Source organism: Podarcis vaucheri (genome assembly GCF_965113315.1).
Source record: "Podarcis vaucheri genome assembly, chromosome: 7".
Classification (NCBI taxonomy): domain Eukaryota; kingdom Metazoa; phylum Chordata; class Lepidosauria; order Squamata; family Lacertidae; genus Podarcis; species Podarcis vaucheri.
In genome coordinates, this window is record NC_138765.1 from 7,725,606 (window position 1) to 7,753,604 (window position 27,999).

The following is a 27,999-nucleotide window of genomic DNA, read 5'->3' on the forward strand; positions in this document are numbered from 1 at the left end:
TAGAATAATAATAATAATAATAATAATAATAATAATAATAATAATAATAATTTATTTGTACCCCACCCATCTGGCTGGGTTTCTCCAGCCACTCTGGGCGGCTTCCAACAAAGATTAAAAATACATTAAAATGTCACTCATTAAAAGCTTCCCTGAACAGGGCTGTCTTCAGATGTCTTCTGAATGTCAGGTAGTTGTTTATCTCTTTGATATCTGATGGGAGGGCATTCCACAGGGTGGGTGCCACTACCAAGAAGGCCCTCTGCCTGGTTCCCTGTAGCTTTTCTTCTCGCAGTGAGGGAACCGCCAGAAGGCCCTCAGCGCTGGACCTTAGCATCCGGGCAGAACGATGGGGGTGGAGACGCTCCTTCAGGTATGAGGCTGTTTAGGGCTTTCAAGGTCAGCACCAACACTTTGAATTGTGCTCGGAAATGTACTGGGAGCCAATGTAGTTCTTTCAAGACCGGTGTTATGTGGTCTCGGCGGCCGCCCCCAGTCACCAGCCACATAGCTAGGCCTGATCCAGCAGCGATGCTCTTCATTCTTAAGGGATGTCCAACACATTCTGTGCTTCAAGGCCCAGGGGTTTGTAGCGTAGCAAGCAGGAGGTACGTTGTCTGTTGACTAAGCAAGAGCAGAATGCCTGGATAGATAGCCAGGATAGCTCAGCTAGGTAGAGTGTCATGCTGATAACACAAAGGTTGCAGGTTCAATTCCGGTATAAGACAGCTGCATATTCCTGCATTGCAAGAGTTTGGACCAGTGAGTCATCAGGATCTCTTCCAGCTCCACAATTCTATTAATTTATATCTCTAGGATTGGGCAGGCTGGAATTGTTTTGTCCTAGGGTGACACGGGGGCCAGAGAGGTTAGACGACTTCAGAGCTGTCTCCTTCGGCGAGTGGTGGCGCCAGAGAAGCTTTTGCTTTCAAGTCGCAAGCTGGCTAAACAGAGAAGAAGAAGAAGAAGAGTTTGGATTTGATATCCCGCTTTATCACTACCCGAAGGAGTCTCAAAGCGGCTAACATTCTCCTTTCCCTTCCTCCCCCACAACAAACACTCTGTGGGGTGAGCGGGGCTGAGAGACTTCAGAGAAGTGTGACTGGCCCAAGGTCACCCAGCAGCTGCATGTGGAGGAGTGGAGACGCGAACCTGGTTCACCAGATTATGAGTCTACTGCTCTTAACCACTACAGCACACTGGCTCCCAGAGGAAGGACGGGGCAGTATTCAACTCCCTCGTCCTGTCAGTGCAGGGAGGTCAGGCTGTGCAATGTGTCTCCTCCCCCTCTCCCACCCGCGGGCTCCATGCCCTCTCCAGTTCTGCTTCAGAGGGTTGGGGAAAACCCAAGGACAGATCTAGGGGGGCTTATAGGGGACAAGGAACCCTTGCACTGACAGGACATGTTACATCAGTGCTGCGCTGGGAACAAGCTGTTTTTTGTTCTCTTTTTCTCCCGTTGCGGGAGGGTGGGGAAATCTCCAATACCTTGGAGAGTTCCCTGGCCTTCTTCTGAAGATGCCAACTGGAACAAGGCAAGCAATGCCCTCCATTAAACCCCACGCCAGCCTTTTCTCCCACCCCTCATTGCCCGGCTGGCTGGAGGGGGTTCTGATCAGTCTCGGGTGGGGTGGGGCCAGCTAGGGAAAGTCTCTGTCTCTCAGCTCTTATCTGGCGCATGCCCTCCAACCGCAAAAGAAACCCCAACCCTTCCAAAGGCCACCCTTTTCTCACACACACACATGCACCATTGGTGCTGAGCACAACTAACTGCACACCCTTCGCCCACCCAAATGCTTTCATCGTGGTCTCCAGGCTTGTGCTCTTATAAATACCAACACTCCCCTCCCACCCCACCCCCGAGAAAGAAAAGTATTTGACCAGGTCACCAGGAAGCCACCCTGCTGGGCTTCGGTCAATCTGGAATAGCCAATAAGATGTTAGTCAGAATCCACCATCTCCGCCCCTGAAAGCATTGCCCTCCCAGCCAATTTTCAGTGGGGTCAGGTGTAGACACGCCATTTCTGACCCTTCTCCTGGGCTCCACTCTGCTTGTAGCGAGAGCCTAGTTCAGGGTTTCCCAAGTGTGGGCCTCCAACTGTATTTTGGACTACAGTTCCCATCATCACTAGTCCTGCTACCAAAGGATGATGGCAGTTGTAGTCCAACAACAACTGGAGACCCAAGTTTAGGACACCCTGGCCTAGTTATTCAGCAAATGTGACCTCAGTCTGTGTTACCTGTACGTGGAATAGTAACAATTCAAGGTGTAAGCATAACTGTCTGGTTGTGTTGTCGCAACAAGTTCTTCAGTAAGGAATGCGGCATCTTTGTAATAATTTGCTGCAGAAACATGGTTTTTCTTAGTATCTATGTAGGCATGTTCTGTAGTTTCGTATACTGAAAGGGTCGTGTGTACCGTGCTTTATATCTGTGGGGTCTGTGTGAGTGTCATCATGGCATAATAACTGAGGAGTCGCCCTGTGGTGTGGAAACGTTGCCGAGTTGAAGTGTGATATACTTGTTGTGATGCCTTCTTTGGTAACCACGCTGTAACATCTTCATTATCCCAGTAAATACAGGGTTAGAATGAGCATCCTGGGGTCTACAACAATGACACGGTGCTAATGATACTTTTATAAATTAAACCTGTAGTGTTTGTGATGGCGAGACATCAACTTTATAGTTTGGGGAGTGTAAACTTTTTGAAAAATTATCTTATATGTATATCACCTTGAGACAGTGGTTTAAAAGGTGATTAATGAATACAGTCGTATCTCGGTTGACGAACACCTTGCGGCTCGAACGTTTTGGCTCCTGAATGCCACAAACCGGAAGTGAGTGTTCCGGTTTGTGGACATTCTTTGGAACCTGAACATCCGACTGTGTTCTGCAGCTTTCGATTGGCTGCAGGAACTTCCTGCAGCCAATCGGAAGTTGCGCCTTGGTTTCTCTGAACGTTTTGAAAGTTGAAAGGACTTCTGGAATGGATTCCGTTCGACTTCTGAGGTACGATTGTAGTAGTAGTAGTAGTAATAATGATGATGATGATGATTATGTAACCAAGCTATTTTGTAATGGGTGAGCATCTTCAGAGTCATATACTTCAAATTACACTATAGAATAACCAGCTAGTAGCACCATAGTAAAGTCAACCTCTTTATTAGCAGTGTGGCAATTTTGGAATGACTGCTTTGGTGATTTTTGCTCATAAGATGCTGCAGAATACATGTGCGATAAAATCATAAAATATTTGTAGGGATGGTTTACTTCACTCCCAATAACCACATGTTGCTTTTGGGTATGCTAAGATGGAGCTGGATTGTCCTTTTAGTAACTCCGGCCTCGTCCACACGTCTGCTTGTCCCTCGCCTAGAAAGCATGGGTCCAAGCCCTTTGCTCCTTGGCCCACTCCTTTCCAAGGGAAAACCCACTATTTAGTACAAGATGGGGGAGCAAACGTCAAATTGGGGGGGGGGGGCGACCAGAATTGCCATTTGCTCCAATTGTGTGCTAAAGAGCGGTCTTCCTCCCAGGGGGTAAGCAGCGGGACGAGAGGGAGTGCGGCTAAGCCCTCTGTTTATACAGTATTTTAAACTCTTGTTTAATGTTGTAAGGTCTGTCTTGACCATTTTTCTTGGCTGAAAGTGCTGTCCTAGTAGTAGTCTCCTATTGACTACTATATATTGTTCTTTTCATTCTTCTGTAAGTCATCCTTGTAGTAACTCGTTCCAGATGTTTTGGACTGCAATTCCCATCATCCCTGACCACTGGTCCTGTTAGCTAGGAATCATGGGAGTTGTAGGCCCTGAAAAAAACCACTTTTGAGCACTCAATCAGAGCAAACGTCAACATGAGTCTTCAACAGATCGCCGTTTGCTCCGACTGAGCTTTAAAGAGCGGGTTTTCACAGAGAAAGCCTGTGGTGTCCTTTAGCAGTTGTGGTCACATCAACGCCATACATTTGAAGCACAACACTTTAACAGCTATGGAGAATCCTGGCAACTGTAGTTTGCAGAGGGTGCTGACCTCACAAACCTACAATTACCAGCACTCTTAACAGACAATGGTTCCCATGATATTCTATGGTAGTTAAAGTGGAATAAGAGTCATTTAATTGTATGATGTGGACGTAACCTGTATCTTTCTTTGGCTGCCTGTGTAACATTTTTGTTCCTTTCTCACTTAATGCTTTGTGATCTCTCATAATAGTTCCTCTGTGTTATACGTGCTCCTGTTTGTAAGCCTCCCTATAGTAACTTAGGGCTCAACCACAATTCCTTTTGTGTTGCATTTCTAGGCATAGGTATGAGATTTTCAGGTTTTGTTCTTTGCTCCACCGTTTTTCCCAGGAAAGCATGCATCTTACTGCCAAATTGGAGCAGACAGCAACACAAAAGGAAGTGTAGACGCGCCCTCACTGTAGTACATTTGCTTTACTCTTGTTCTGTGCTCTAGAGTCACGGTATCTCTGCTGTCCTTGTAGCTTCCTTGTAGTAACTATGTTGTCCTGTTTTATTGATTGATTGATTGATTGATTGATTGATTGTATGTTGCCCTGTTTATCTCCTTTTAGTGCTCCACTGCACTCTGTCCTGGTGCCTTCCAGATGTTTTGGATTAAAACTCCCATCAGCCCATGCCAGCTGGTGTGAATTATTCTCCAAAACGTCCAGAGGGCACCAGCTTTGGGGAAAGGGTGCCTTGGAGCCTTTTTTGATTCTCATTGTGAGCCTCAGATAAAACAAGCCTTATCGGGATGACTTGGGGAGCATCTCTTCCTGTCCTTCCAATACCCCCACGCCCAACCCAAGCCCCGTCCCGAGCACCACGATTGCCCCACCACAAAGGGAAGACAAAGCCAGAGGGGGAAGATATCAGGTGATTGACTTGGCTTCATCCATGAAGTGGAGGAGGCAACTTCATGAAGAAGAAGACAAATGGAAAAGGGGCTGGTCATTAATGCCAGGTGGGCTAATATGAATCCACCCGGAGGAATGGAAGGGGAAGGGGGCGTTTCTTGTGAATGGGAGACCCATCCACCATTCTTGCCCTCCCCGTGCCGTTGGATTCATATCTTCATTAATGACCAATGCCACAGAACGGGTGGTGTGAACTGGTCACTGACCTTCTGCAACTAATTCTATTAACCCACAAGGATGGGGGGGGCACATCCTGGGTCTCTTACACTCACTCTCCTCCAACTTTTATTCTTAATTCTTTGTCATCGCAGTTCCGTGTCTGTCCACTGCTCTCACGTTATTCTGGTCCATTGGAATTTATTTCACCTTTGCACCACGTCAAGTCCTTACTTTCTGTTTTACTCAGGTTGTGTTTTTCGCCAAAAAAAATGGCTTGTCGCAAAACTACACTTCAAAATTTGGCCCTGGGTGCACAGGTTTTCTAAAAAACAAACAAACAAACAAACTCGTATAGAATAAACCGGTCGTTTATGCTAATTGCGTTGAACCGAACTATTCTCATCTGCCTGCATACACTCTGGCACTCCCAGTCTCAACACCCGCTCCCCACTAAAATATGTAACCTCCAGCAATAGGCATGCAGGGATTTTGCAAAGGACTTTATCTGTTGACATTGAGCCTTTGCTGGAATGTCACAGATAGCCTAAATAACCCTTTCCCCCGGAAGCAATATCCCAGACACAAACTCTACCTTCCCTACACAATGGAGCCACGAGATCCCCTAACCAAATGCATGGCACTTGTGATCCTACTAACTCCTGGTCGGCCGCTGCAGTCCTCACTCTGGTCCAGCTCCCCACCAATAACGGGGGGAGCTTTCAAACGAGTACCGCTCTCTTCCAACCCATGTGGAACATTAAGCCGAGAATTATATTCCTTTGGGCGCTAGGCAGAAATGTTCCGCTTTAACCAGGCCTTTGACTGATTGACATTCAATTCCCTTTTTAAAATGTGTTGTGGAGGTGGGAAGTTATTGGGTTGTGTTTTTGTTTTTATTTTGATTATGTATTTTGTGTTTTTATATTGTGATTTTTTTTTTAATCCTGCAAACCACCCTGAGACCTACAGGTATATACAAATGCAATTAATTAATAAGTTAATAATAGAATCCTACTACCTCTGTTCCTTCCACATCCTGGGTAGATCAGCTCTCTTGCGCTTATTCGTTTATTTCATAGAATGTATACCTCGCTGGATGGTAATACAAAACAGCAACAACCTCAAAGCGGTTTGCAAAAAGACGAAGCAATAAAATAAAGCAAAATTTAAAACGTACGGAAGTTTAAATGCTAAGGTTAAAATTACCTCAATTTATAAGCATCCAGGTTTGGCTTGTCTAAACAGGAATGTACAGGGCTCCATAGGCAAGGAGTTCCAAAGACCACACAAATGGTTCTTGCAAATGTGGAACTGGTATTATGTGGCACCTGTAGTAGAGCCAATTCCACTGGTGGAAGTGATTGAAGAAGAAGAAGAAGAGTTTGGATTTGATATCCCGCCTTTCACTCCCTGTAAGGAGTCTCAAAGCGGCTCACATTCTCCTTTCCCTTCCTCCCCCACAACAAACACTCTGTGAGGTGAGTGGGGCTGAGAGACTTCAGAGAAGTGTGACTGGCCCAAGGTCACCCAGCAGCTGCATGTGGAGGAGTGGGGAAGCGAACCCGGTTCACCAGATTACGAGTCTACTGCTCTTAACCACTACACCACACTGGCTCTCAGTGTGAGTGGGCCCATTGGGATAAGACGACCTCATGGGTAAACTGGACCTGAGTTCTTAAAGGTTTCCATACGCTGATGGTAACACGTTGAACTTGGCCCAGTAGCAAATCGGAAACCGGTGCAGATCTTTGGCACGGGTGCCCTGTGCCGACAAGGCCTCGTTCCTGTCAGCAATCATGCTGCAGCATTCCGCACTAACTGCAGCCTCCAGGAAAAGCGCGAGGGAAGCCCCACATAGAGCGTGTTGCAGCAATCAGGCCTTGAAGTACCCAATGCATGAACTGCTGTGGCAAGGCTTTCCTGGTCCAGGAGCAGCCGTGGCCGTTAAACAAATTGCAGTTGATAAAAGGCACTTCTAGCTACGGAGGCTGCCTGCTCCTTCAGGAGGAGTGCAAACATCCAGGGTAGGCAACAAGTAGTTTTTTTATTCCAACAAGCATCCCCTGAAACAAGGAATTGGTGCCCCAGCATCCTTAATTCAGGCTCAGCTGCTCCTTACTGACCATCTTCAGTGAGGACCTAGCACCTAACTAAAGGTAAAGGGACCCCTGACCATTAGGTCCAGTCGTGGACGACTCTGGGGTTGCGGCACTCATCTCGCTTTATTGGCCGAGGGAGCCGGCGTACAGCTTCCGGGTCATGTGGCCAGCATGACTAAGCCGTTTCTGGCGAACCAGAGCAGCGCACGGAAACACCGTTTACCTTCCCGCAGGAGCGGTACCTATTTATCTACTTGCACCTTGATGTGCTTTCGAACTGCTAGGTTGGCAGGAGCAGGGACCAAACAACGGGAGCTCACCCCATCGTGGGGATTCGAACCACCGACCTTCTGATCAGCAAGTCCTAGGCTCTGTGGTTTAACCCACAGCACCACCCACGTAACTAGCCCCTAACTAGCTATTAATAAATAGTTACTATGATGACTATTTTATTATGATGACAACAGTCGCACCTTGGTTTTCGAACAGCTTAGTTCTCAAACGTTTTGGCTCCCCAACATCGCAAACCCAGAAGTGACTGTTCCGGTTTGTGAACTATTTTTGGAAGCCAAACATCCGATGGGGCTTCTGCAGCTTCCGATTGGCTGCAGGAGCTTCCTGCAGCCAATCAGAAGCCGTGCTTTGGTTTCCAAACGTTTTGGAAGTCGAACGGACGTCTGGAACGGATTCCGTTTGACTTCCAAGGTATGACTGTAATTTATTATTAGACTGCCTGTCAGTATGCTTTTTTATTATGTTTTTATCATTGGCGTTCTGTAATGCGTTTTTAATGTTGTACTCTGGCCTGGGAGCTCTTGATGAAGGACGGTATATAATTTGTAATAATAATAATAATAATAATAATAATAATAAACATCCAGAGTGAGGCCTTCAGGGCGGCCCCTTGATCTGTGTGCAGCATCCTTGTTTTGCCGTGTGGATTGCCTTGCCCGAAAACCATCCCCCTTTCTCAAGCCCAGCGTTGGAGAACCCCCATTTTGTACTAACAGCACATTTCTCCCTTGCCCTTTCACCCCAACCCCCCCTCACCCTGCCGCCATTCCCAACTCCATTTTTTTCCTCCTCTCTCCGTGTTGCTGCTGCTAACGTTGGCCAGTTCTCTCTCTTCCCTTGACCCCTCCCCTGCTCTAGGAGAGAAGGTGATGGCGGACGATCTGTTTACGCAGGACCTCTTCCGGTTCCTGCAGCTCCTGTGCGAAGGACACAACAATGGTAGGTTCCACATGCCACCTAGAGGGCTTCCAAAACTGGAGCTGATGGAGTTGATTGAGGGAGGGGAATGGGAGAATACACAGGGCAGGGGGGGGGCAGGATGGTTGGGGCCTAATGGAAAGGGTGCGTGGAGAGTCAGGGGAAGGGAACGTTTCTTTTCTCTTTTTAAAATATTTTTTATTGGAAATTTTATTTACAACATAACACAACCCCACCCCACCCCGCCAACACAGAAATCCACCCCCATCAGACACAAACATAACAAACAACAAGCATCATATACAACAATACAAACAACCAAATAAAAAACTTCCTTTATCCTGTTTCTGGCATCCTTATTTACTTCTTATAAGCTGTTTCCTTTATGAATAATTATTAAGATTTTTCTAATTATAACTTAAATATCCACAAAGTCTCCTGCAGGCATTAATCGAAACAAGTCCAGGTATGAATTTTAGGGCACTGTTTTGTGAAGTATTCTCTGCACTTTCCCCCATGCTTTTTGAAATTCTTGTCTAGTGTGATCTCTGATTGCCTCTGTTAATCTAGCCAGTTCAATATACTCTAACAGTTTGTCTTGCCATTTTCCCGCTTGGCGGACTGACTTTGATAGGTGAGTAAGAGCAGCAGCACCCTGTCATTCATATTGACGCCATGTTGACTGATCAACAGGTGGGCTGTCCCACTCACCTGTCAAAGTTGATCCTTGGAGGTTGGGAAGAGGTTAATCAGGATTAAACTCCTTGCACATCTGCAGGGTTCGGGAACACCAGCAAGTTCCCCCCATCCCACTAGCACGCCTGAACCACGCAGGATTGAACTCCCAACACACCAGTTGAAATGCAGGGGGCTGAATCCTGCTTTCTGCAAGGTTCCAGTGCACCAGCCAGTTCCCGCCCCCCCAAATTCCACTGTCGAACAGCTCTTACTGTCAGGAAGTTCTTCCTAATGTTTAGGAACCTTCTAACAAGTCTTAACTGGGCAGGACCGAACTCCCTATGCATCATCTAAAGCATGAGAAGTTAAATCCTGCTTTCTGCTGCTGTGTCGCTACCTGTCCAGCACTTGACATCACATACGATGCATTGGTTTACCACTAAGGGTTGTTGCAAATATAAAGGTGGGGTTTTGGGGGGGATGGGGGGGGAGAACCAAGATATTATCAATGGAAGGAAGTGTCCCATTCTCACCCTGCTCCCTTTTTACTCCAGACTTCCAGAACTACCTGCGGACACAGACGGGGAACACGACCACCATCAACATTATCATCTGCACTGTTGACTACCTTCTGCGTCTGCAGGTGGGTGTTTTCATCCCAGGCCAAATCCGACTCAGGAAGTGTCAGTTCTGTCAAAGCATAAGACCCAGATACAGCTGCACTTCAGCCCTTGAGCTGACCAGAATTTTAGCCTGCTTTTGCAAACCTTACAAGTCTGAGAATCTGATTCGTCGCCTGCAAGGTCCTTTCCTTTTTTTATTATTTCAAAATGTACTCACCATAGGGGGAAAGGTCTTCTTGTGTCCAGAGGCACCATATACCAGAGAATATGGTATGACCGCATCTTCTGCGCATTTGACTTGTGAGGTTTCAGCTACCTGTGGTTGAAGGCTGCTGGTTGAAATCCCACAAGTTTAAATGGCAAGCGAGGTGGAGAGCTTAAAAGCTCTTTCTGTGCTGGCAAAACGCGGTGCAAAAAGAGCTCTCTGTGTGCCAGGTCTGGGATGCTTCACACCAGATCTCGCAGGAACTTAGACGGCCCGGTGAGATCTCACGAGAGCCTTCTGGGACCTTGGCGCATCGGCTGCAGAAACCCCAAGGTGCTCTTGTGGGGGCTGTTCCAAGGTTTTGAGCATACATGTTTTTGCATATACAGTGGTGCCTCGCAAGACGAAATTAATTCGTTCCGCAAGTCTCTTCGTCTTGCGAGTTTTTCGTCTTGCGATGCACGGTTTCCCATAGGAATGCATTGAAAATCAATTAATGCGTTCCTAGGGAAACCGCCTTCAGACCAGGTCCGGGGACAGTCTGTCCCCGGACCTCTTCTGAAGGCTGGGAGGGGGGGACAAGGGCTTTTCTTCCCACCCCCAGCATTTTAAAAAACCCCGGGACAGCGGAGGATTTCTCCGCTGTCCGGGCGATCTTAAAATGCTGGCGGGCGGCATTTTAAAATCGCCCCGGGACAGTGGAGGACTTCTCCGCTGTCCGGGGCAATTTAAAAGCCCCTGGGAAGGCAGGCAGGGGGGACAAAGACTTTCGCCCCCCGCCCGCCTTCAGAAGGTGTTCCCGCCCCGCCGCCTGGCTTCGGAGCAGCGTTCCGAAGCCCGGCGGCGGCGGGAGGAGGCGTTCCCGCCCCACCGCCCGGCTTCGGAGGAGGTCCGAGGACAGTGGGGAAGACGCGCTGCGCTTCCCCGCTGTCCCGGATATTTCCCTATGGGCTGTCGTCTTGCGAAGCAAGCCCATAGGGAAATTCGTCTTGCGAAGCGCCTCCAAAACGGAAAACCCTTTCATCTAGCGAGGTACCACTGTACACAGAACCCTTAGCACCGAACCCCACATGAGATGCGATCGTACCGTACTTGAAACCAGCACAGCTTGTAATGAGTGAGGCCTGAACTAAAAGCCCTCCACTAACGGGCAGCCCTTGAGAGTTGGAAGTCCTAGGTGGGACTGGTGGGAGTTGCAGTCCAGAACATCCGGAGGGCACCAGCTTGGGGAAAGCTGGATCAGGTCATAAAATAGGAAGTATTGACAATCAAGTCTGCCGGTAGGATCACGCAAATCATCTCGGATTTAGGACCCTCGTATCTACGGGACCGCCTCTCCTGGTATGCCCCACAGAGGAACTTACGGTCCTCTAATAAAAACATCTTGAAGGTCCCAGGCCACAGAGAGGTTAGGCTGGCCTCAACTAGAGCCAGGGCTTTTTCGGCTGCGGCTCCAACCTGGTGGAACGCTCTGTCACAAGAGACAAGGGCCCTGCAGGACTTGACATCTTTCCGCAGGGCCTGCAAGACAGAGCTGTTCCACCAGGCCTTTGGTTGGGGCACAGCCTGACTCCCTCCTTCAGCAATCTTTACAATATTTTAGTTTATGGTTGCCATTAATTTTGATTTTAATTAATTCTTATGATGTTTTTATATTGTTGCACTTTTTTAGTGTTGTTAGCCGCCCTGAGCCCGGCTTCGGCTGGGGAGGGCGGGATATAAATAAAAAATTTATTATTATTATTATTATTATTATCTCCGTATTCTGGCCACAGACAGCGTTCCTTGGACCCAGCAGGGTAGTGGAGAATGGGGCAGGCAAAGTAACCTTTCGATTTCTTTCCCACCCACGGAAATCGCCAGGAGTCTATTAGTGATTTCTACTGGTATTACTCGGGCAAGGACGTCATTGATGAACAGGGCAAGCGGAACTTCTCCAAAGCCATGGCTGTAGCCAAGCAGGTCTTCAACAGCCTCACTGAGTACATCCAGGTATTATTATTGCCACTGTTGTTGTTGTTGTTGTTGTCTGAAAATCAGTTTTAAAAATTGCAACCAGAAGAAGAGAGTGGGTTGTGTTTTGGAGGTATGGGGTGTTAGGGGAAGAGGTACTACCTCTGGTAGGGGACCCTTTGCCCACCTATGTTCCTCCCCACCCTGCACTCAGCTCACACCTGTGGCTCCTAGAAGCTGTCAGCAGGCGACAGGGGCCACATCCCAGGAAATGGCTATGACTGGCTAGCTAAAGCAGGTGAGAGCAGCCAATGGGTCTCAGGTCCACAATGAGTCAGGGACTTCCCCTGAGACAGGCTCCAGTGGATTGAATGGACAAGACCGATAGTACAGCAGTCAAGAAGGCGGTTCCTGCACGTTCTGTAGAAGAAAGTGAGAGGCAAATAAGGCTCATCTACCTGGGAAGGTGAAGGGTGGCGCTGTGGGATAAACCACAGAGCTTCGGACTTGCCGATCAGAAGGTCGGCGGTTTGAATCTCTGCGACGGGGTGAGCTCCCGTTGCTTGGTCCCTGCTCCTGCCAACCTAGCAGTTCAAAAGCATGTCAAAGTACAAGTAGATAAATAGGTACCGCTCCGGCGGGAAGGTAAACGGCGTTTCCGTGCGCTGCTCTGGTTCACCAGAAGCGGCTTAGTCATACTGGTCACATGACCCAGAAGCTGTACTTCCGGCCAATAAAGCGAGATGAGCGCCACAACCCCAGAGTCGGCCATGACTGGACCTAATGGCCAGGGGTCCCTTTACCTTTTTACCTGGGAAGGAAGCCCATCTATGAGAAGGAAATCTCTGATCCTACACAAATCCGGAGTGGAGTCCCTAAGATGGTTGGATGGCGCCTTCTATGCCTCCTTCCAGCAACTCCTGCAGCCAATCTGGTGCCAAGCGTCTTTCTCTGTTTTCCTTTGGATCACATATTGAGGCTGAGAGGGGGTCTTGTTATCTGGGCAGCCCAGGACCTCCACCCAGAGTGCCCAGGCTTGTGTCCTGGGAAGGTCACTTTGGTGCTGCTAATGCAGCAGTTTGACTTCACCCCCAGAAGCACACTCCATTGTCTCTTGAGAAAGATGGATTCAACGTTCTGCCATCTCCCTTATTGCAGGGCAGATTCGAGCGTAAACCATACGTGAAACGAGTCTGCCCCTGTGGCTTGATGGAGGTAGAAACTGTCTCTCATGCCTTGTTACACTGCTGATTCTACGGGGGATACACGCTCGGTATTTATTACCCCTGCTATGCAAAAATCTCCAAATGAATCCGAACTTCAATGTCTAAAATCCCTTGTAGAGGACAAGGATCCTGAGATCACGCTAAGGGTAGCCAAATTCTGTGTGATTGCCATAAAACCTAGGGAACAAGCTGTGCTATCATAATGATTAAGGCCTTAAGTGATAATTTTAGGTTATATGTTAGTGACTAAGTTTTAATTTATATATTTTTTTAACTGTTGCTATATCTGTATTGCCCCTGTTATACTTAATTGCAAATTCAAATGTACCCCTATTGCGTTTTATGACCTCCTTGATATTGTATGTGGGCTGGAAGTGGTCTTTGACCGAAATAATAAATTCATTCATTCATGGATGTCATCAAAGGGAAATCCTCTATCCCAGGGGGTGCCCTGCATCTATCAAGCTCCCTCACCTCTCCATCCTTTTCTGGAGTGCACAGCCCCTCCTTTCTGAGGCTCCCATGTGACGATTTACCCCACACTGAGCTGTGTATAAGCTGAGCAGAACAAATGCCCCATGCACAGATCATCTTCAGCAGCCCTATGTTCAGACTCCTAGGTATAAATCGGAGATCTTCACTCCATTATTTCCCCCTTCCTCGCCAGGGACCGTGCACTGGGAACCAGCAGAGCTTGGCACACAGCAGGCTGTGGGATGCTGTCATTGGCTTCCTCCATGTCTTTGCTCACATGATGATGAAGTTGGCTCAGGTAAAAGTGAAAACGAGCAAGTGCAAGTTTTTGTCTGAACCCTGGCAAGGGGCAAGAGGGTAGGGAATATCTTGGAGGTTGTTCATGAGCAGCGGTTGAGGAAGAGTATCCAGAGCAGACAGGGTCTTAGCGCATGGAAGATATGCAAGGCCACATGGTCCGCTCCACAGCCAAGCCCCGCAACTGTGAACCAGCCTTTCTTGTCCAGCTTCGAAGAAAGTGCAAGCCCCAGGGTCCCAGACATCAATGGCTAAGCAGGGAAAACTTAATATTCTGCACATTGCCTTGCCAAACTGTTGACTTTGGAAGCCACGCGACGGCAGCAGAGGAGCCTAGCTTTTGGATTTGGGTGCCAAACTCTCAAATCGGTGGCCATCTCTTGAATCAAGGAACCAGGCTTTTGCACCCCATCTTTCCTAACCAGTAGCAAATGTTTGCCAGGTTGGTCCTACCCCAAGCTCAAGCTTAGGTGCACAAAGCCATCTCTTTCTACATTTTATAGCCAGCCTTGGGGAAATGGAAGTCAAACTGTGACTGCAAAGTGGCTGTGTCTGGGTCGCTGTCTGGTGCATTTCCTTAGAAAGGCAGTTTTTCTCCCCACCTGCCATCACCTTTGCGGTAAAACTCCTTAGAAAAAGATTCTAGCTAGACTCTGCGTACTTCAAATGGGTCTACAGGTACCTCTGCTAATTTGCACTGTAGGGTTGGCTCCCTGCCTCATTGGGGTCTGGATAAGCCCCCATTCTTTTGGCAACATACCTTTGAGGTGGATGGAAAGATGGAGCAGGGGGGGAAAGCCTTGTCAGGAAGTACGAGTATAGGGTGAGATGTGGGGTGGATGGGGGAGGTGAGGTTGCGTGTGGTGCGGTCTCCCTTTTAATCTCTGCACTAACCCCAGGCTCCCCTGCTCTGTGCCTCCCCCCACCCCCACCCCTTCCACTCCTGATCTCTCAGCAACAGCTTTGAGCATCCCTCCTCCTGAAAAGGACCATTTTTGTATTTCACCATCTGGCCTTCCTTTATACCACGCAGACAGATGCACACATTTTCCTGCCCTGTGTCGTGAATGCCTCTCCCTTCCACTGAACTGGAATCCACCTAGGACTTTTGAAAAGAGAGAGAGAGGGTTGTCCAGATCTATTTGCAGCAGCCGGTCCCATTTAGGAATGGGGGAGCGATTCAATTTAAGTTTGCATTTAGAAGGCGATTCTATCAAATCTGCTCTTCCTTGAACAATGTGCAAACAGGTGCAAGCCATTCTGAAGGCAGGGCTGCATACAGCCACCCTGGAAATTCATCAAGAGCAGAAATAATCGTGAATGCACAATAGAAAGGGCTCTGGTACGACCCAGAGCCTGGAGCTGCAGAGGTTGTGAAATCTAGTGGTTGAAGTGCAGGCTCAGTGTCCTTCCCCACTGCAGATTCCGCCCCCACCACACTGGGAGAATGAAGATATGCACAGGTGTCCCTTTTCCTCCCTGCCCTTGCCCCTCTCCCCCACCCCACATGCCCACCTTTCCCCAGAGAAGGGAGGGCAAGCCTGTTCTGACCCCCAAGCAACAAAGGAACGTGCTGGATGGTAAACCTGGAAAAATACAAAAATGTTCTTAAAAATGTTTCTGAATAACATTTTTATTCTGATGTGTGACAGATGACCCAACCCCCAGGACTTCGAAATGGCGTAAGAACCTTTTATGTAGTAGTATGTGGCCATCTCATGCCCTGCTCACTCTGCCTGCTCCTTCCTTCCTTCCTTCCTTCCTTCCTTCCTTCCTTCCTTCCCTCCCACCCATCCTTCTTGGTTCCTTCCTTTCCTTCTTTCTGTCCTCTTTCACTTCTTTTTCTCTTTTCCCCTCCTTTCCCATCCACTTCTCCTCCTTTTCCCTAGGCTCCTTTTCTCTACTCCTCCTTTCGACAGGCCAGACCAATTTAAGTAACACACACACACACAGGAAAAACACCCAAAAGGGTCCTGAGGCCTTTAGATTAAGTCCTCATCTGCTCCCTGCAGCTGCTGTCTAGGTCAAGCCAGACTTTCCTTCCTTTGAACACATGACAAAGGAAGTGTGAACAATGGTCTGGATAAGACTCTGCGACCATTGTGCTAAATGATATTAAGATTCTGCAGCAAGGCAATCCATACCCTGCCGTAGATATTTCAGCCTGTGAAAATTACCGTATTTTTCTGTGTATAAGACTCGGGCTTTTTCCTAAAAAACAATGTCCAAAATTTGGGGGGGAGGTCCTTATACACTGATAGATCGCGTGCCCCCCCCCCCATTTTCTTAAATCGGAGTATTATAAATAGGGGCGTCCTATAGACAGAAAAATATGATAATTCCATCCAACATATTTGAATACTTTTATCTCACACATTTATGCAAATGTCTGTAATTTGTTTTTCACTTGTTTTATTTACAATTTTGCATAATTATATTATTATTATTATTAATTAAATTTATATGCCTCCCCTATACCCGCAGGTCTCAGGGCGGTTCACAGGATAAAATCAGAATATAAAACCACAAAATACATGATCTGAACAAAAACAATCCAATAACCCTCCCTGAAAAACACATTTTTAAAGGGCATGTGGTTTTGCTGGTCAGGGAGAGGGGAGGCTACGCAGTGAAATGGAACTCTGCTGCCTCATCTCCACATATGTACATGCACACAGACACTCCCGTGGTTTCAGAGAAGACACTTTAGCAAGGTGTCACAGTGGGTGCGCTGCAAGGCAGCTGGTGTCGTTGCCAGAACCCTGGCACCTTCCCATTGCATTAACCTGCGAGGCCCAATGCACACACCCAGAGCAGCAGGGAAAGTGCCTGACAGAAGCCTTTTTTGAAAATAAAATAATACTGCGGCCTGGGACCCACGTATCTACGGGACCGCCTCTCCTGGTATGCCCCGCGGAGGACCTTAAGGTCCACAAATGACAACACTTTGGAGGTCCCAGGTCGCAAGGTGGTTAGGTTGGTCTCAACTAGGGCCAGGGCCTTTTCAGTACTGGCCCCGACTTGTTGGAATGCTCTGTCCCAAGAGACTAGGGTCCTGCGGGACTTGACATCTTTCTGCAGGGCCTGCAAGACAGAGCTGTTCCGCCTGGCCTTTGGTTTGGACTCAGCCTGACCCTTATGTTTCCCTCCCCTTATGGTCTTGATTTATCGGCAGCTTTAAAATGAGGCTGCATTTTAAATTGCATTTTAACCTGTATTTTAAATTGGGTTCCCCCTCCCCTCTCTCCCCCCCCCATTATGTTTTTTACTGTGATTTTATTGGTATTAGCCGCCCTAAGCCCAGCTCTGGCCGGGGAGGGCAGGGTATAATTTTTTTTTTTAAAAAAAAGAATTATTATTATTATTCAGAATCCCACCAGTTCACCCTATACCTGCCCACTTCTACCTCTGCCTGGGAAACCTCACTTCCCCATTCTGTACACACACACACATAAATACACACACACTTTAAGAAAACCCTCAGCCCTTGCTGGTAGATCCATGCAGAAGGACCATAAACATGTCTGTTGCTCTTTCCCATCATGCCTCAGTGCAGGGGAATATGGTGGTCTGGCCTGGTCTGCTTTCCCCTCTCGGTCTGTGGCAGCTGGCCCTTGCTCATCACCCCCAGCCCTCCTTTCTCCCCTTCTGTCTTTTCTGCTTCTCCATGCTTCTCCAGACCCCTCCTCCAGCCACCACCATTAAACGGGGTCGTCAGGAGCTCCGTGGTTGGCCACCGCTTTGGCTTGCTGGCTCACGCCCCATCCTAGCTCATGTTGTCATGCCGCGGGCATTGAGGGCGAAGGGGCGGGTTTGCGTTGGCGTTGACCGAAGCTGGCAGCCGGCCCTCTTCTCTCGGTTTGACGCCGGCTGGGAGTTGAGGGCAAAGAGGCGAAGCGCCTCTGGAGCGCGTGGCCTCTGAACTGAAACCAGTGTACTCATCTCCCCAATTCTAGACTCCCAGCCCTAAGCTGGTTTCACAGCCCGTCCCTCTCCCAGGGAACTGCAGTTCTGCCAGAGAGGCTGCAGATAGCAAATATAATCCAGAGACGCCTTGTCACCAGGGGAAGGTCTTCTTTGTTTGCGGTGTAGATATGCCCGTGATGCCAGTCGCTGGAGGGAGTGGCATGGAAGATGTTCAAGAGGGGTGTTTTCCTCCCAGTGTCCTCTTCCCAAGCAAGCGAGGCTAGGAAATGGGGGTGCAGAGGCTGGGTGGGCGGGGAGACAGCACTGGGGGATATTTCCGCCCCTCACCAAAACTATCTCTTTGTTGCGCTGCCCATGAGGACCAATTTCGGAGCGAATCCTACCCTGAGGTAAGAAGGGCGTCCCTGCCTCTCCAGAGGCCCAGCTCTTGGGTGGTCCTTCAGTCAGAGGAGGAGAAGGAGAGGCTGGGGCCTCCTCAGCATGCTCAAATTAGAGTAAGGTGTTCCCCTTACATGTCACAGTGTGACGGCAGTGCCCTGTGGCCGGCTGTGTACCTAAGCTGACTTCATATATCTGAGTCTCTCCTCTAAGGCTCCGGTTCCAGGTGCCCTGGGACCTCAGGGGGTCATCTTGGGGTGGCACCATCTCAGGGGCCTGAAGAATGGGCCACAGTGCTCATGGCCCAAGTTGAGACCCGCTCCTTGGTCTCTATGGGCTCCCACCACCTCTCCCTCCTTCCTGTCCCACACCTAGTTGTGGCCTGGTTTCCATTGCCCTGTTAGAAGCCAACAGGTGTGACAGGGTCAGGGAAGGCCGGGCCTTAAGAATACAAGTGGAACGTGGGGCGTGGGGGTGAAGGGGATCTGCGTCCGGAGGCCTCCAAGACACTGGAAGAGATGTCTCTGGTTCCACAGCACTTAATATCTCCCATGTCTCCCACCCACCCAGGATTCAAGCCAAATTGGGCTTCTGAAGGAGCTGCTGGATCTGCAGAAAGACATGGTGGTGATGTTGCTGTCCCTTCTGGAAGGTAAGACCCCTTAGCCAGGGCTGGGGCAGCCAGTCAGGGCTCCATGACAGCTTCCCTGAGCAGACAGGGGTGTTTTCTGGCTCTCCCTGGAGATGCTAGGAGTTTAACGTGGGATCCTGTGTGTGTGTGTGTGCCAAACTGCTACAACCCACTGAGATAAGTTGCACATATCTCAATCACCTTGAATCCACCTGACAGTGCTTACATGAGTGCAACACCCACCCACTCATCACTTGTGTATCCACCCCCAACACACTTCTCATTCCCACGTCTAACCTTACTTTTTATGTGCCTACCCAGGGAACGTGGTGAATGGCACCATCGCTCGGCAGATGGTGGACATGTTGGTGGAATCTTCCAGTAACGTGGAGATGATTCTCAAGTTCTTCGACATGTTCTTGAAGCTGAAGGACATTGTAGCATCGGACGCCTTCCGAGACTACATCACGGACCCGCGGGGTCTCATCTCCAAGAAGGATTTCCAGAAAGCCATGGATAGCCAAAAGCAGTACACGCCGTCCGAGATCCAGTTCCTGCTCTCTTGCTCGGAGGCCGATGAGAACGAGATGATCGACTACGAGGAGTTTGCCGATCGATTCCAAGAGCCCGCCAAGGATATCGGCTTCAACATCGCCGTGCTGCTGACCAACCTCTCGGAGCACATGCCGCACGACAACCGCCTGAAGACCTTCCTGGAGTTGGCGGAATGCATCCTCAACTACTTCAGCCCCTACTTGGGCCGCATTGAGATCATGGGCGCCAGCAAGCGCATTGAGCGCATCTACTTTGAGATCAGCGAGACCAACAAGGCCCAGTGGGAGATGCCCCAGGTCAAGGAGTCCAAGCGGCAGTTCATCTTTGACGTGGTCAACGAGGGGGGCGAGTCGGAGAAGATGGAGCTCTTCATCAACTTCTGCGAGGACACCATCTTTGAGATGCAGATCGCGGCACAGATTTCAGAGGAGGAGGGCCAGGAGGAGGAAGAGGAGGAAGAGGAAGGAGAAGGGGCAGAAGGTGGGGAAGCCGAGAAGGTGTCGGCGCCATCGGAGTCATCCTCGGTCTTCGGGGAGTTTTTGGACGGCGTGTTAAACTTCTTCCGCATGTTCACCTACCGCAACATCCGCCGGAAGCTCCGCAAGATCAAGCAGATGACGGTCAAGGAGATGGCCGTGGCTGTGGCCACCTTCATCTACACCATTCTGATGAGCATCCTCCTCTTCTTCTACAACATTTCCAAGGGCATCTTCCTCCTCATCTGGAACACACTCTTCGGGGGCGGCCTGGTGGAGGAAGCCAAGAAGATCACAATGACGGAGCTGTTGGCCAGCATGCCCGACCCAACGCAGGACGAGGTGCATGGAGACGTGGCCCCTTCCGAGGAAGTCGAACAGGAGGCTGAGGAAGGGGAGGAAGCAGAGATAGTGGAGCCCGGCAAGGAGGACGTGCCTGCTGAAGGCGGGGAGGGCTTCGACATGAAGAAAGAGCATTTCCGATCCACAGCTCCTGATGCGCCTGGCGGGCTTGGCGATATGGGGGACACGACCCCAGTGGAGCCCCCTACGCCCGAAGGATCGCCCATCCTCAAGAGGAAACTGGGAGTACGTATAGGGCTTCAGGCGGTGCCTGAATAGTGGTGGGAATTCCTAGGGTCTCTCTAGGAGGAAACAAGGCTTAGGGGGTGGGCAGGGCCCAGAGAGTGGGGAGGTATGATGCCTGGAGGAACTGCATCTGTGAGTGATGGGATTTGGAGTCTAACGCCACCGCCATGTTGGCTACCCCGATCTAAAGTGAACCAAGGGGTAATGTCAGCAATTAAGTACAGTGGACGCTCAGGTTGCGAACGTGATCCATGCGGGAAGCACATTCGCAACCTGAAGCATTCGCAACCCACAGCGGCACGTCCGTGCACACGCAGGTTGCAATTTGGCGCTTCTGCGCATGCACGACAGCCGAAACCCGGAAGTAACCCTTTCCGGTACTTCCAGGTTTCAGCACGTCCGTAACCTGAAAAAAACGCAACCTGAAGCATCTGTAACCCGAGGTATGACTGTACAGTGGTACCTTAAGTTACAAACGCTTCAGGTTACAAACGCTTCAGGTTACAAACTCCGCTAACCTGGAAGAGTTACCTCGAGTTGAGAACTTTGCCCCAGAATGAGAACAGAAATCGTGTGCTGGCGGCGCAGCAGCAGCAAGAGGCCCCATTAGCGAAAGCATGCCTCTAGTTAAGAACAGTTTCGGGTTAAGAACGGACCTCCGGAATGAATTAAGTTCGTAACTAGAGGTACCACTGTATAGGAGACGCACTGCAGAATGATCATTATTTTTAAAATTTGTATACCGCTCTTCATCTGTAATCTCAGAGTTGTTTAAAACAAAGATTCAAAATGAAAACACAAAATACATTACAAAAACGAAACAAGCCAATAACACACCCTTGCTTCACTCCCTTTCAAGAGAAAACCCACTCTTTAGTGATAAATCAGAACAACTGAATTGCTGTTTACTTCGATTGAGCACTAAAGAGCAGTTTTCCCTGGGAGAAGGCAGTGGGGCTAGTGAAAGTGTAGTTAAGCCCCATGTTTGGAGGAGAAATCCGAACAAGGTTGCACCTGAGAACTGAAACTCATCCATCCTTTGAAATTTGGACGTGCCTGAATTTTGAGATTCAGTTCTCCAACCCACTTTCATTATCGTGTGGGGATTTTAGCTCCGCGGTTCAGAGTTCTTTTGTTCTTTCTCCGAGTCTGGAGGGGATGTGAGGGCAGGTTGGGATTCAGGACTCCTGAGTTCCATCCACATTTCTTTGTTCAAACAAAAGGGGGTGTTTGAAATCACCTTGTATTATTTGTGTTTGGTATTGCTGTGCCTTAGCAGCTAGATGCTCTTGCGTGGCTAGTTCCCGCCTCCCCCGAAGAAACACAGGACACAAGAACACAGGACACAAGAATTCAGGTTAATGGGTCAAATTAGGCCACAACTTTATTGATTACAGGAATTGAGCAGTATTGGCTTAGACATTGGTCCTAACTATTAAGCAGCTAGAGGCCGGAAGGGTTAATCACCAGAGGGAGGAGTCCTGTTGAGGCACGTCAACTAGGAGCTCCCTCTGATGTCACCGCATGGGGGGGTGCCGTGGGCCCACACCTCCTTAGGCTTAGGACAAGCCCCCCCCCACCCGGAATCCTTTACCAGACTACCCTTGCTTGGTGATGGTGCTCCTTCCCCCCTTCATTTGCATAACAATAGGACAGTACCCCCTACCAATGCCTAACCGCCAATACCGAAGAGTTGTGACGGTTTGCTACGAGGTAGGCGAAAACCAAATGGCTGGAGCCAATCTGCCATTTGGGGAAAATTCCTACCAGGCCCCTTGACAGCGACCAACCGAAGTTCATAGCAACGTCAGAGAACCTATCCTAAGAAAGGCGATGGGATGGGCGGGGAAACCGGTCAGCTGCAGGAGAGGGGGGAAAGAGTAGGAGCCTCAGCTGCGGCAGGTTTAAATAGCCGAGGCCGCATCCCCAGAGCCAGCTGATTGGCTGGCCCGGGGTATGACACGGGCGGGGATTCCCTTAGGTATCGCGGGGGCTGGGGCCAGCCCCCCGCGAATGGAGGGAAGGGGTGTGATGCCCGCAACCCCACCTCCTTTTCTTCATTGTGGAAGTGGCTTTAATAGTAACTTTTTTAAAGAAAAGGAAAAATCCAGCCCTGCTCACAAACTCGTGCATCTTCGTCCGGGTTGCATTGCAAGTTATTCTGCTTTAGCTCCCTTCTCTGCATTTCAGGTGCAGAATTCTTTCCCAATGCCAAATGTGGCGCTCCATCTGAAGTTAGTGTTAATTGAATCTGAGTTGATATCCATCTGTCCTGGGAGGCGATGGAGGACTGCACCTTTGTGGGGGGGGGGAGTCAAACTGTTGAAGCGTTCCAGCACCACTGCAATTAATGGACCTGGCTAACTTAGGTCCATTACTTTCTTTTTTTCTTTCTTTTTTCTTTTTTAAAATATTTTTTATTAACCGGCCAATCAAATCAAATTAAATCACATCACATAAATTCCGAATTACAAAGCCGAATTTTAAATTTTGTTGGGGGGACCCATATTTCAAGATCCGAAGGGGGATTCTGATCATCTTCTTGCTACTGCGTTAATGTCCAAATCAGTCCAAACAGAGTTCATAATTCTATCCAGTCTTATCTTGCTGTTTCCACATCACATCTTGTTTATATATTTTCTCTTTTTTCTTTATGATCTCTTCTGATAGTCTCCTTAAGCCGATAAACACCAATAATAATAATAATAATCCTGTGTGAATTTTCCGTTCTTCCATTCCTCAAATCGAGATGGTTTCCATATATCATCGCCTTCATAGATAACATCGCTCTTTCCATCTCGCAAAACTGTCGCTCTTAAGTCCCTCTGAGGAGTTTCACCCACAATATATAAACAGGTCCATTACTTTCAATGGGTTTTCTCCAAGTAGGACTTAGCTGGAGATAGCCCTTGGTCCCTGCTGCTCACTGGCATGCAATAAACCCCCCTGCGTGCAGCTATGATGCCCACAAACTCGTTTTGCTCCCAGCCGCCTTGTGGCACCAATTCGCTCACCAACCCATCTTCTTGTGACTCTCTAGGTGGAAGGAGAGGAAGGGGAAGCAGAGCCGGAGAAGATTGAGGAGCCTCCCGTGGAACCAGAGAAAGCTGAGTGAGTGTCATGCTTGGTGAAAGTGGATTGCACACTCTGGATTAAGCTGGGGCTTGCAGGGGAGAAAACCAGAGGGGTGGTGCTGGGGGCAGGATGTCCCTGAAAACCTTAGCCCTTTATGTTTACTTTTAAAAGCAGCCAGTTGCCATCCCTCAAGGTCTCAAAAATACGGAAACCAGCGCGGTGAACTCCAGATGTTGCTGCACTCCAGCTCCCATCATCCTTTGCTGCTGGCCATGTGGATGGGGCTGATGGGAGTTGAAGTACAACAACATTGAGGGGGGCAACGCATTGGCTTCCCATGGTGTGTGGCCCATTTCAGCTGGAGAGGGGTTCGAATACAGGGTTCAAATACAGGATGGCAAAGGTGGTGTGTCTTTCAAGTTTTCTCTCCACCTCCCCCCTTGTCCCTCCCAGTGCTGAAAATGGAGAGAAGGCAGCAAAGGAGGAGGAAGAAGAGAAGAAGGAGGAGGAGAAGGAAGAGGAGGAGGAGAAGCCCAAAAAGGAGGAGGAGCCACCAGCCAAGCAGAAGAAGAAGGTGGCCCAGAGGGACAAAAAGCAGGCAGAGGAAGGAGGCTCGGAGTTTTGGAACGAGCTGGAGATCCAGAGGACAAAGTTCCTGGTAAGGGAGATAACCAGAGACATTTGGGCTCCACGTTTCTGAATTACAGTGGTGCCTCGCAAGACGAAATTAATTCGTTCCGCAAGTCTCTTCGTCTTGCGAGTTTTTTGTCTTGCGATGCACGGTTTCCTATAGGAATGCATTGAAAATCAATTAATGCGTTCCTAGGGAAACCGCCTTCAGACCAGGTCCGGGGACAGTCTGTCCCCGGACCTCTTCTGAAGGCTGGGGGGGGGGACAAGGGCTTTTCTTCCCACCCCCAGCATTTTAAAAAACCCCGGGACAGCGGAGGACTTCTCCGCTGTCCGGGCGATCTTAAAATGCTGCCGGGCGGCATTTTAAAATCGCCCCGGGACAGCGGAGGACTTCTCCACTGTCCGGGGCGATTTAAAAGCCCCTGGGAAGGCAGGCAGGGGGGACAAAGACTTTTGCCCCCCGCCAGCCTTCAGAAGAGGTCCTGGACCTCTTCTGAAGGCGGGCGGGGGGCGAAAGTCTTTGCTCCCCCCCGCCTGCCTTCAAAAGCCCTCCGGGACAGGCAGGCAGGGGGGAGCAAAGACTTTCGCCCCCCCCGCCCGCCTTCAGAAGGTGTTCCCGCCCCCCCGCCCAGCTTCGGAGCAGCGTTCCGAAGCCGGGCGGTGGGGGCAGGTGTTCCCTCCCCCCCGCCCGGCTTCGGAGCACCGTTCCGAAGCCAGTTGGCGGGGGCAAGTGTTCCCGCCCCCCCGCCCGGCTTCGGAGCACCGGGAGAAGCGATCTCCCCACAGCCCCTTGCTTCAAAAGAGGTCCGGGGGCAGCGGGGAAGAAGCGCTGCGCTTCCTGCTGTCCCCGGACCTCTTTTGAAGCAAGGGGCGGTGGGGAGAAGCGATCTCCCCGCAGCCCCTTGCTTCAAAAGAGGTCCGGGGACAGCGGGAAGCGCTTCCCGCTGTCCCCGGACCTGGGGCTGCGGGGAGAAGATCGCTTCTCCCCGCCGCCCCTTGCTTCAAAAGAGAAGACCCGCTGTCCCCGGGGCAAGCTTCGTTTTGCGAAGCAAGCCCATAGGGAAATTCGTCTTGCGAGGCAACTCGAAAACGAAAAAACCTTTCGTTTTGCGAGTTTTTCGTCTCGCGAGGTGTTCGTCTTGCGGGGTACCACTGTATGCGTCATGTAGAGAAGGTGGGGGCGTTTTCCTCCCTGTGTCATAATGCTAAAACCCGGTGGGACCATCCATTGGAGCTGAACCATGGGAGACAGACAAAGGTAAAGGGACCCCTGACCATTAGGTCTAGTCGTGGACAACTGGGGTTGCGGTGCTCATCTCGCTTTATTGGCCAAGGGAGCCAGTGTACAGCTTCAAGTTCATGTGGCCAGCATGACTAAGCCGCTTCTGGCGAACCAGAGCAGCGCACGGAAACGCCGTTTACCTTCCCTCCGGAGCAGTACCTATTTACCTACTTACACTTTGACATGCTTTCGAACTGCTAGGTTGGCAGGAGCAGGGACCGAGCAACGGGAGCTCACCCCGTCGCGGGGATTCGAACCGCTGACCTTCTGATCGGCAAGTCCTAGGCTCTGTGGTTTAACCCACAGCGCCACAAAGGAGGCGGTTTTTCACCCACTGTAGAGTTGAACTATGGACTCTCCTCCCACAACCATATGGCAATGGCCATCAACTTGAATGTTTTCAAAGGGTGGTTGGACCAATTAATGGAGACTGTCCGTGGTTGCTAGGCACAGGGATGTTCTGCTTCCGCAGTCCGTCTGCTTCTGAATACCAGCTGCTTGGGGAGGTCTTTGTGGCCCTTTGGCCTGGTCTAGCAGGGCTTTCCCGATGTTCCTAAGGACATGCGCCCCCACATTGTTCTTCTCCTCTTATCCACCCTCTCTGCAGAATTACCTGTCCAGGAATTTCTACAATCTCCGCTTCCTCGCCCTCTTCCTGGCCTTTGCTATCAACTTCATTTTGCTCTTCTATAAGGTAAGTAGGTCTGGAGATCTGCCAAGGGACAGATGGGGCACCCTGGATTCAAGAGGAGAATCAGTCTGACAAGTTAATGCAGGCCAGAGGACGGATCCAGGCTGCAGTTTGGGAAGTGCACAAGTGGGAGAAAGCAGGTTGTGCGCAATGACATATTCCCCCCCCCCACTGTAGGTTTTTCATGCCATATTTTAAATAGTTGCAACCTTCCCCAAGGGTGTACGGTGCATAATAAATTTTAATAGCCACCACAACAGTAACAAATCATCCTGGGATCCAAAACAACTGGGCACAGCAAATGGTTGGAAACCAAGAACTCTTGCCAAGGTAGGGACCCTCAGACCTGCAGGGCAAATGTGTCCCCCATAGACCTCTCTCTCTCTCTGGTTTTGGCACATTCCCCATCCCACACCCCTCTCTGGCCCTGCTTTGCACCCCAAGTGCTCCCCCCCCCCGGCTGGATCGTGTCCTTGGACTCAGCTTGTGCCCCTTTCTTGCCTGGGTGCCTGTGCTGGTCCTGTGGGTTACCCGAGAGGCGAGGTCCAAGTCCGGTCCGTGGTCAAAGGTGCAACGAGGAGGCAGTCCGTAGTAGCTGAAGCTGGGTGCAGGGCAGGGAGCCGGGTGAAGTCAGGAACAGGCATGCAAGCAGGGAGACAGGGCGGGTCAGGGGCTCAGGCAGGAAAGCAGGACAGGGCTCAGGCAGGGACTAGCAACCAACAACGTTGCTCCCGCAGCTTGGGACTGGGGCTGGCCGGCTTTTATCTGCCCTGAGGCATAGGGCCCCCCCCCCCCCGATCCTCTGGTGACTTGCCTCTCCTGGCCTGGAGGCGAGCCCTCCTCCTGCGGGAACTTAGTTCCCTCCGCCTCTCTGCCCTGAGCCTCTGCAGCTCAGGAGAGGCTGGAGGGTTACCGGACCCAGAGGCAACCCCAGCTTCCCCTGACGGGGCTGAGAGTGGAGCACCTGCAGGCAATGGGTCCTCCATCACCTCAGGAGCCAGAGCAGACTCAGCTGATGCCTGCACCTGAGGATCCAGCACAGGTGAGGACCCTTCAGGCTCATGCCCCAGCCCCGGCACAGCTGGTTCTGGAGGCGGGGACTCCTGTGCAGACTGGGATTCCTCAAGTTCAGCCTCCGAGTCTGAATCCCAGGCCATCACAGTGCCAGAGAGGGGCATTTGACAATGTGGGCAGAAACTAGCCTGTCACATGAAGGCAAAGCTTGCATCCTTTGCTCCACCAACTTTTGCCTCTGACCCTGCCTCTGACCCAGAAGGGAACATGACCTTCAGGCTGAAGAAAGGTCCCCCAGCCCTGACCTGGTGGCTAAGCTGTAAGCCTGAGACCTTCCCGGCTCTAGGGTCGCAACTTTCCATCCCAACCTCCTCCTCCTCCTCTCTTGCCATTCCCAGGTTTCCGACACCCCTCCCGGCGAGGAGGAGTTTGAGGGCTCCGGATTCGATGGGGATCTGGAGGCGGGCTCTGGAGGCGGCTCTGGCTTTGGTGGCGGGGACGACGACGGCGGGGACGGGAACGGCAACGGGGATGAGGACGACGAAGACAGCGTGGTCTACTTCTTCCTGGAGGAGAGCACGGGCTACATGCAGCCAGCCTTGCAGTTCCTGTCCATCTTCCACACGCTGGTGGCTTTCCTCTGCATCATCGGCTACAACTGCCTGAAGGTGCCGCTGGTCATCTTCAAGCGCGAGAAGGAGCTGGCGCGGAAGCTGGAGTTTGATGGCCTCTACATCACGGAGCAGCCGGAGGACGACGACATCAAGGGACAGTGGGACCGCCTGGTGCTCAATGCTCCGTGAGTCCATCTGTGGGGAGGGGAGGGGCTAAGCGGTGGCTCCTCCCCCTCTGGGCAACAGCCCCGCCTCCTAAAGGTTCAGAAAGAGGGGAGAGGGCTTCCC

General features: G+C 50.4%; 1 protein-coding gene across 9 annotated transcripts in view; it reads left to right on the top strand.

Annotated features, from left to right (window-relative positions):
- The window catches only part of RYR1 (ryanodine receptor 1), a 223,963-nt gene that overhangs the window by 184,742 nt on the left and 11,222 nt on the right, over positions 1-27,999 (top strand). For 4 of the 9 annotated variants that reach the window (XM_082230909.1, XM_082230912.1, XM_082230911.1 and 1 more), the window contains 12 exons: positions 8,332-8,412; positions 9,624-9,712; positions 11,761-11,889; positions 13,744-13,848; positions 15,500-15,529; positions 18,134-18,163; positions 18,723-18,804; positions 19,105-20,402; positions 23,443-23,513; positions 23,931-24,135; positions 26,000-26,086; positions 27,496-27,896. In XM_082230909.1, the coding sequence (XP_082087035.1) occupies positions 8,332-8,412; positions 9,624-9,712; positions 11,761-11,889; positions 13,744-13,848; positions 15,500-15,529; positions 18,134-18,163; positions 18,723-18,804; positions 19,105-20,402; positions 23,443-23,513; positions 23,931-24,135; positions 26,000-26,086; positions 27,496-27,896 (2,608 nt within the window). The remainder of the gene's footprint in view (positions 1-8,331; positions 8,413-9,623; positions 9,713-11,760; positions 11,890-13,743; positions 13,849-15,499; positions 15,530-18,133; positions 18,164-18,722; positions 18,805-19,104; positions 20,403-23,442; positions 23,514-23,930; positions 24,136-25,999; positions 26,087-27,495; positions 27,897-27,999) is intronic. The other 5 variants (XM_082230914.1, XM_082230915.1, XM_082230917.1 and 2 more) reach the window with 2 other exon arrangements.